The 9,136-nt window shown below is 38.5% G+C and overlaps 1 protein-coding gene across 2 annotated transcripts in view; it reads right to left on the reverse strand.

Moving 5' to 3' along the window:
• ptprz1a (protein tyrosine phosphatase receptor type Z1a) overlaps positions 1-8,676 on the reverse strand; it is a 42,777-nt gene extending 34,101 nt beyond the window's left edge. For both annotated transcript variants that reach the window (XM_079449746.1, XM_079449747.1), the window contains exon 1: positions 8,421-8,676. In XM_079449746.1, coding sequence (XP_079305872.1) covers positions 8,421-8,484 — 64 coding nt within the window. In that variant the 5' untranslated portion in view covers positions 8,485-8,676. The remainder of the gene's footprint in view (positions 1-8,420) is intronic.
• Positions 8,677-9,136: the final 460 nt, after the last annotated feature.

Raw genomic sequence — 9,136 nt, forward strand, 5'->3', positions numbered from 1 at the left:
CATGAGCTCAGTTTTACAGTTAAACCAATTATGTAATTCCAACACTGTTCAGTCACGTATACTCGGCCACACAATGCAGAAATTAATCAATAAGAGCCCAAAATACTGCATGCAAAAAATACAAAACATTTGTAACCTGAATTGCATTGGCCTTGCATTCACAGTCATCTTTAGAGGAGCTAGCTGATCTTACTCAACCTCAAGCCATCCAAGATGTATGTGACATTATTTCTTAGGTAGAACAATAAAGATTTTAAATAAAATGCAAGTCCACGGGTTCATTTCTTTAAAAGTTCAAAATACAGATAGAGGCACCATAAAAGTAATCCCTACCGCTTCTTTTGATGTATTAATGACGTTTTATTTAAGCGAACTGCGCAAGAAATTGAGCGTTATTAACAACATTATAACATTATATAATGCACAGTTTGATAAACTGCTTCGCATGCTTGCCAACCGCCTATTTTCCCTACTCACTTATAAGGGCAGAGCGCTTGATGCAGAGACTTTGGAGAGAGATGGACAACTTTACCACATGACACTTGGCGTACGGAGGGATACAAGAACTCAATATTGCTCCATATCTCGGATGAGCCTTCGTATTGTGTCCCTTTCCCGCAGTGACCTTCAAGCGTGCAAAACCGCAGTTTGATACGCGCACTGCCTGACGGACATTTCCGTTCTCCTCCATGATTAGGTGTCTTGAAATCTGTGTGACGCACGATTTGAGTGGGTGGGGTCACGTGACGGGACTGATTATTCTCCTTAGCCAATCACACATGAAAATTAAACGTAAAGCAGCCACGACAATGTTTGGAAAAATAGCGCAGTCAAAGTACCGATACGGCACTATAGTAAAAAGATTTTTACTATTTACTATAAGTATGATATTATGATATTGTCATGCTTCATTTGCATAAAAGCTCCAGTGCCAGTGCATAACAAAATCCTGTTGTGCTTCTTGGAAGAAAGAAAGAAGTAATTCTGAGGTTTCTTTTCTATTTCTATAATAAAAACAATCCCAATGCCATTTGCACAGGCCATTTTAGTCAAAGACTCGTTTTAACCAATCAGCAACCAATCAGCATGCAGGAAATGTTTAGTTACTACTCTGGGAAAATAAACATGACCCCTCCCATCTCGCACCCATCGCCATGGACACAGTTTCAGCCCCCTTTCTCTCACTACGACTCGGTTTACTCGTGTTTCTTTTCTTTGTGCGAACTTTAAACCACAGTCGTGTAACATGTTTTGTGACACTGAATGCAGTGCTGTTGTTCACAATTAGCTGGTTTTGATAACAATTTCCTGAAGCAAAAAAGCAAAGTGTGCTACTCTGTCTGCCATAGGCAAAACAGTTGTAAACACAGTTTAGACTTGGATTGGCAGTGTTTTGAAAGTAAAGTGCCCTTCAAAACCTTTTGTTTATAAGGTGAGAGTGCTTTGAAGATGACAGTTTTACTCGGTGCACTTATGACCTACGCGGTCATAAAAAGACTTACAGACCAAAACTATGGCAAAAAAGTGAGCGCAGAAAGAAAATGGAATCAGGATGCTGATCGTTACAGGAAGAATTTCTTAAATACATTTTCTCCTTCAGCAAAGAAGCAAAAAGTAACAACTTATTATGACCAATTATGTAATTCCAACACTGTTCAATCACTGTGTCAGCCACCGTAGTGCTTTAAAACGAGTTAGTCGTTGGTTGTACTTTGCAACCTCACTAAAAGATGCCGCTTAATTTCATACACTGACATTTAAACTTATTTGGCCACTTTTGAAACTGTAATAATGGAGAGATGGTAAGAAACAATGGATTGGATTTACATAATTCAAACCTATATCAGAGACTTGTTTTTTGTCTTATTTTTAAACACATTTATTTATGTATTGCACATATCAAGTTACTGCAGCATATTTTGAAAACTTTTACAGGACAGAGATACGACTAAGATTAGGATTAGAAGACACTGCGTGAATGTTACATAACCTCATTAAAATTCACAAGTCAAGGTGATAAGGTTTATAATGTTAATAACTTTTCACAGCATTTCTACGCCCCGGCTGTTCGCAAATGTGATGCAACTGTTTTGTGAACCCTCTATCATCACAGTTTTTAATATGTTTGATGGATGGCATTCATACTTTCATTTTAAGAGTATGTAGCAGTGATCTTTAAGACAGAGATGTTGTAGACCTAACCTTTCATCTAAAACAAAACATGCTGAGACGTATTAAACATATTTATTTACACAGTCATTCTCTCAATAAAGAAAAAGCTTTCCATATCTGAGACTATTCACTAAAACCAGATCTTCAAGCACACAGAGGGTTTATTTTGAACATATGGCATCTCTTATTCGGGTTGATCCAGTGATGCTTAAAATAAACTCAATCTAAGGCCAACCAGCCAAAAACTGAAATAGGACAATTAACCCAGATCTAAGATATGCCTACGGTCTTCACACAGCTCTAACCAGTCATCTAACCTGTTTACAACCACTTTTCTAAGGTTCTCTTTGGTTTTCTTATTTTGTGTTGAAGAATATTCAACATAATGAACTTCTTATCTCATACCATTAAGAGTACAAAACATTTCAGAATATAAAACGAAGATTTTAAAATACCATTTAAAATCCCTGTGACCGTCTAAGTGCAAGTCTAGTGCGGTCAGTGACAAAGCAATTACCTTTAATATGAATTGCAGCTAATTGGCTGCCAATATGAAGGAAAGGGAATTCCAAGAAATGTAAGAGGCCCTGTCCTCCACTCTGCTCTTCTTACATTCAAAGACATTCAAAGAGATTACACACTCAGATATGCTGAAGCATTATTAAAAAAAGAGAGGCTGAATGAAATCGCAGAAGAGGGAAGGAATTTCCAATTGTCCTGTCACCTGCATCAAGTCATAGTTATTCCCGGGACATATGTGCAGGACGGTGAACCGAATTTGGCACAATCAGCCAATTAGGAGACTTCCATTATTTCTTTGATGGCCTCAAGGACTCATGTGAGTAGCTATTTGAAGCGCTATCCTAATTGAAAAGGAATTGAATTCCCAGATGGGAAAAGACAGAGTATCCAGAGAACCATGAGAGCCACTGTCTCATTGTCTAACCCTGAAAAAAAAACGGAGAGAAATCCATTCAAATTCGACAAGCATGTTATCGGACCTAACTGAAGGGTGTTTTATATTGAGGGATAGAGTACTCTACTGTGTATGAATTTTGGCCACACCCTCAAAAAGAGCTATGGCCTCTTAAAGGAACAGTTCACCCAAAAATTATTTAATCATTTATTCATCCTCATATCATTCCAAACTTTTATGACTTTCTTTCTTTTGCAGAACACAAAAGAAGATATTTTTAAGAACGTTGGTAATCAAACAACATTGGCCCGCCATTGATTTCCATTTCTCAGAATGTGTACTTTTGTGTTCCACAGAAGGTTTTGAATAAATGAGTAAATGATGAAAGTTTTGCTATTTTTGGGTGAACTATCCCTTTAAAACCGAATGTGACAAATGTGTAATGTGTATTTAAAATGTTGGGTGCACTGTTCTTTAAAGTTCCTTTCTTCCATTTGCATCATATGATGTCGTGGGAGAATGCAAATCACCATTGTAACTTAAAAGAGCCTTTATTGTGAGATAAGTGCTCATGCCCTGGTCTCTACCATACTGAATTTATCAGAGACAGCGAATGCCATCTGGGGCAGATCAGTAAATAACTAACAGATCATCCACCAGATGGTTCCCTTTTATCCAGATGTGCGACTGTGTCATCTGCTTATGAGACTTCTTTGTTTATGTGGTCCAGACGGTATGAAAACAGTTCTGAAGCTTTCTATTACAGAATGTAAAAGCCAATGTGTGCATTTGATCAGCAACACCAATAAGATCTACAGAAACAGCCAAACATTTGTGAACGTGAACCTTGCTTTCTGGGAATAATTAGCAACTAGCTGAAAACAGGTTAAGTAACCCAGGACGTATAAGATATCTTTGTCTTTAATAGAAGTTTTGTGATCAGATAACACTGTAAAAATGATGCAATTTTAAGGAAGAATAATTTTAAAATGCTTCAGTAAATCCAAGTGGTTACCTGTAAAAATGTTTATATTATATACATTTATTGTATTGAACATAACAATTACAGTTATGGTTTTGGAAGGAAAAAGTTTAGAATTGCGAAATGTTTGACATTGGAAATCTTTGTATTTAACCAGGTTATACATTTTTACAATAATGTTTATTATTTGGGAGCTAAAAATACAAGTCATTAAAATGTATGGTGAAAAACAGTTATAAGGTACAAAGCTGATTTATATAAATTATCATATATATATATATATATAAACAAAGAAATTATATTTGCATTTATTTGCGGAAAATGAAACTGCAGAAACAGTTAAAAATGACAGAAAAGATGCTATGGATTTTTTCAGACCTCAAATACTGCAAAGAAGTTCACATTCACTTTTAAGTAATACAACAGTTATATTTGTACATGTGTTGAGGAAAATCACAGTTTTCATGTGTCTGGTCCTGCTGCCAGTCTTTCACATTGCTGTTGAATGACTTTATGTCCCTCCTAAGGTTTGACTTGAAATTTGTTGACACTGGACTGGAATGGACACAATACATCTAGAAATGCTGATCAAATAAAAATTTGGAATGGTCTCTTAATTTGTAGTGAGATTGTATGTTAAAGAGATCACAATTAAGAACTGTGAAATATACAACAAATGTCCGTATTGCACAAGATTTTGCTACTTTATTTTAATATGTAATTAACTGCCAGTTGTTTACCGTAAAAACAGCTTTTTACAGTCTAGAATTAAGAGTCCAACCCTTTCATCCAAAGTAGTCTCAACATAAGAAACGGTGCTTTTGTTAAAACAAAAATGCAACAAAGCCACCTGTTAATTACAACCCTGTTTCAGAGTGCTTGTGTTCTTGAAAGGAGATACCATGTAAAGTATAGTATAACCCACACCCTTGAACCTTGTACTTCAATACAGTACACCTCAATCTATGCATTATTGACTACTGTGTGCACTGCCCAAAGCGTGAACTCCACACAAATGAAACTGAAACTACTTAAGCCATTTAAGTAACAAACAAACACTGCTTTGATTCTCTTCTCAATGGCGTCTATCAAAACCCCACAGTTTAAGACACCAGACATCCACTGTATCGTAGTGTCCAAACGTTCCTTCGATTGGTATTCAGCATCCTCTCCAAGGACCATTGAATGAGACCAGAGATCCAGACCACACACCTCAAGCCTGAAAAAGAACAGGAAAGGATCTCAAAGCATCTTAAGCTAGCACTCAACAGACCTGCTCTTGTTCTCACCAATGGCAGACAGGAGCAGCCCTTTCAGAGGCATGACTGCAAAACCTAGCCTGCTGTCATTAATTAAGTGGTGATTCAGAGATGCTGACCTTTTAGGAACAGAGCCACAGGGGCCCTGAAGATGCCTGTCAATCCACACGCACCGTGATAAGGACGCAAAGATTCCCAAGTGACACGTAGAGTGCCGTTCCATGGAGATAGTTGAGATGTAAGGAGATGGGACAAAACATATCGAAGATTAAAATATTTTTTTGAAGCAAGGCTAGGGAGTTTAGTAATATTGTCAGGGTGTTGTTGTCTGGTTGCTGAGGTGTTCTGGGATGTGGATGATGCTTTGTTATCCAGAACAAAATGATCCTCCGTAGCCATCACTCTAGAAAATGCTAAAACCAATGAGACCGAAAACTCTTTTTAAAATCCCAATAATTTCTACTGAAAATGAATGAAATTAAAAAGAGAACAAATGAAAGGTTTTGCTTAAAGGGATATTTCACCCCAAAATGAAAATCCTGCCATTATTTACTCAACCCTTTGTCATTTCAAAACTTGTTTGACTTTCTTTCTCATGCAGAACACAAAATAAGATAGAAATTGAAGAATGTTGGTTACCAAACAACGGTGGTACCCATTGACTTTTGTTTCTTTACAGTAGAAGTACTGTAAATGGGTATCGCCATTGTTTGGTTGCCAACATTCTTCAAAATATCTTCTTCTGTGTTCCGGCGGAAGAAAGTAAGTCATACAGGTTTATGTCTGTAATCAAAAGTTGACATTATTGAAGATCTAAATATGAACTCCTCAAATTTACCAGTTGATTTGATATAAATTCATTTTACACCGCCATAGTATAAATGCTTTTAAATTTGCATCTCATCTGCTTCCACTTTTATTTCACCATTTTGGAGGAACACCTGATACTAAATCAAAACTTAAATGAAACACTGAGAGCTACAACAATTCTCTTGAGCTTTGAAAGAGCAACCATTATCTGCCTTTGCATGAATGCAGAAGTAAACTATATATTTTCATTTAAAAATATGTATTTAATGTACTATATAACAAATGAAAAGGTGGAAATGTAGTTAAATTTACACCACATCCTCTCCGTCATCACACCGGCACTCTGCATACTGTACCACAGCAAGAACATGAAGGTCCTACACTGAGTTCAGATTTACTAATCTCTCCCACACAGACACACAAAAGTCCCCCAACTCGCTCATCCATCCTTTGTGACATGTGAGCAGCACCACTGGGACAAATCAGGGGCCCTCCTCAATGTCACACTCGCATGCCATATACAATAAGACCCCCCACCCCAGCACAGTTCGCTGCGTTGCATGTCCACGAGCACCGGCCGCCTCTTGCCAGCCAGGCACAAAACAAATCGTGAAGCTGACAGCATAATTCACTGAGAGACTGGCCCAAGGCCATGAGCAGGACTGCGTAACGTTTTTGGCTCTGCACCGGAGCCCCCCTCTACCCACCCTGGACCATTCAGCCGTGGTCTCACAACCGTCCCAGGAAGGAGGAACTCGGAGGCTCAGTGCGTCCCCTCTGCATGCCTGAGTGAATGCGCTTGAGCTTAATACGACTAATCTGCTCTCCTTTATCGCAAGCTGATTCAGACAGGGGTCTAGATGCCAAACTGCCCGAATGCCCCCCCACCGGAGAGCAGAGAGAGAACAAAATAGATAGAGACAGATACAAAGATTCTACAGAAAGTCATAAACGAAGCAGATTTCTGAGCGTTTACACTTGAATCTGGATTGAAACCAGATCAATTTCAGATCAAAGCCATGTTGCTAAATACAAAAATGTACGCATCTCATCTTTAGGCTTGAAATAGTTGGACACACAACTAATTACGACATGTAGAAACACACAAGTTCACACTTCCCTCACAGGTGGACACACAATCTGCATGGGGCAGGGGCGGAGCCAAGTGAACCCTGACCACTCCCCAGACTGACAGCTTTACAGTGCGCAACCACCATCTGTCACCAACCCAAGACGCAACAAACAACACAGGGACTTTTCTCAGTGGAAAAACAGAGCAGTGCCAAAAATTGTAGAAGACAAAAAAAGTGTTCACTACAATACAGCGCAGATGGTAAGAGAGAAAGATGTCATTCACTAGCTTGCCTCCCAAAGATTCGACCCTTCCTTTTGAGTCTTTTTTTAGCAGGTACCAACTTGCCATCCCGGTTCTCTATCTGATTTACAAAGGAGCTTTTTCCATCTCTTAAGGCAAATGGCCAGCTTTAGGGGCTTTGTGTCAGACGGCACCCAAAAGATTAATCCAGGCATATCGGTCGTCCCCTTGGCACTACAGAACAAAAAACGGGCAAAATAATGAGTCTAGGATTGCAGTCTGTGTTTGTGTCAGCATTGGTCACTTTCGAGTGAACTGTCCGAGTGGGCTATCTGAACAATGGTGGCATATGTTAACTTTGAACCCAGTTGCACTGTTAAGAGCAAATGTTTATTTTTCTGAAAAACTAGATATTTTAGATTATACTGAGCAAATGTTTTCACAGTGGAACCTTTTATATATGGAGTAAAGTACTGCTTTACAAATGAATTGACACAGATAAGGAATTGACACTTAAATCTGACATATTTGAGACTCCACGAAATGTTTTCAATAGTTTTAAGGATAAGTAATAATCTGCTTAAAAATAAATAGACAAGACTGGGAAAGTTTAGACAAGAATTAAAAAAACAAGAAAGAAAATAAACCATCACTGGATCGGATTACAAGGCACACGTCAGACCCTTTATGTACACCACAACATGCTTCTCTATCGCGTATTGTGCAGTTACTCTCAACAATAAAAAAAACAATACACATTATATACAAAAAAATCATAGTCCGTCATTAAAGTTTAGTTGGCAATGTTTTAAGTTTAAAGCTCAAGTTTAGTAGGGTGCGCAAACCATAAAGACGCGGAACTTTGCGCATCGGAGCAGCATTAAATATTTAAATCCATACATAAACCTCAGTGTGAACCGATCTAAAAAAACACAGATTAGAATAACCTGACGATGATGGACATACCTGTGTTGCAGAACAGAGCGATCTGAGCGATAAAAAGTGCGCATCTAGTCCCGAGTGCTTCCATTATTCACTGAATGTGGAGAAATATCGGCGAAGGAAGAGAATTAATGTTAGGACGATAGAGGAACTCCTCTCCCGAAAATCCGGAGGGTGTCACATTGGCTGGGTGACGAGATGCCCCCTTCAGCGGTTAAATCCACTCCAGTGTCCGCCGCATGGAAGTGAGCGCGCCCGGATGAAGCGCGTCGTCTCGCGCAAGGTGCGTTTGGCTGGGAGTGCGCGCGCCGCCCACTGACCACCACACAAAAGTTTGGAAACACTTTTGAAAGCCTGTACATGCGATGCATTATTAAAAGGCATTCCTGTATCTCACTGATAGACGAATTAAAACACGCACAAATACATTGTAGTGTATCATTGATGCAGATTTGACTAAAAGTTTTTTTAAGGATATCCTTGCATTGTATTATAGAATTAATGCATTTCAATGCGTGAAATACATTTTTAAGTAAACCTTAAAGTGTTTGTTTATGCTCGTTTTAAAAATAAGCAACAATATACAGACACTTTATAGTTCACACAATTGCGTTTATTATACATGAAGCTTGTTCCTCCATGCAGAAATCTGATGAGGGTAGCCTATACCTCTGGACTTCAGGGAATGAAAAGTGGTTAAGTAAATACTGTGACCCCAAAAATAAGATGTCATATCCATA

This window comes from Barbatula barbatula, assembly GCF_947034865.1.
Source record: "Barbatula barbatula genome assembly, chromosome: 25".
NCBI lineage: Eukaryota > Metazoa > Chordata > Actinopteri > Cypriniformes > Nemacheilidae > Barbatula > Barbatula barbatula.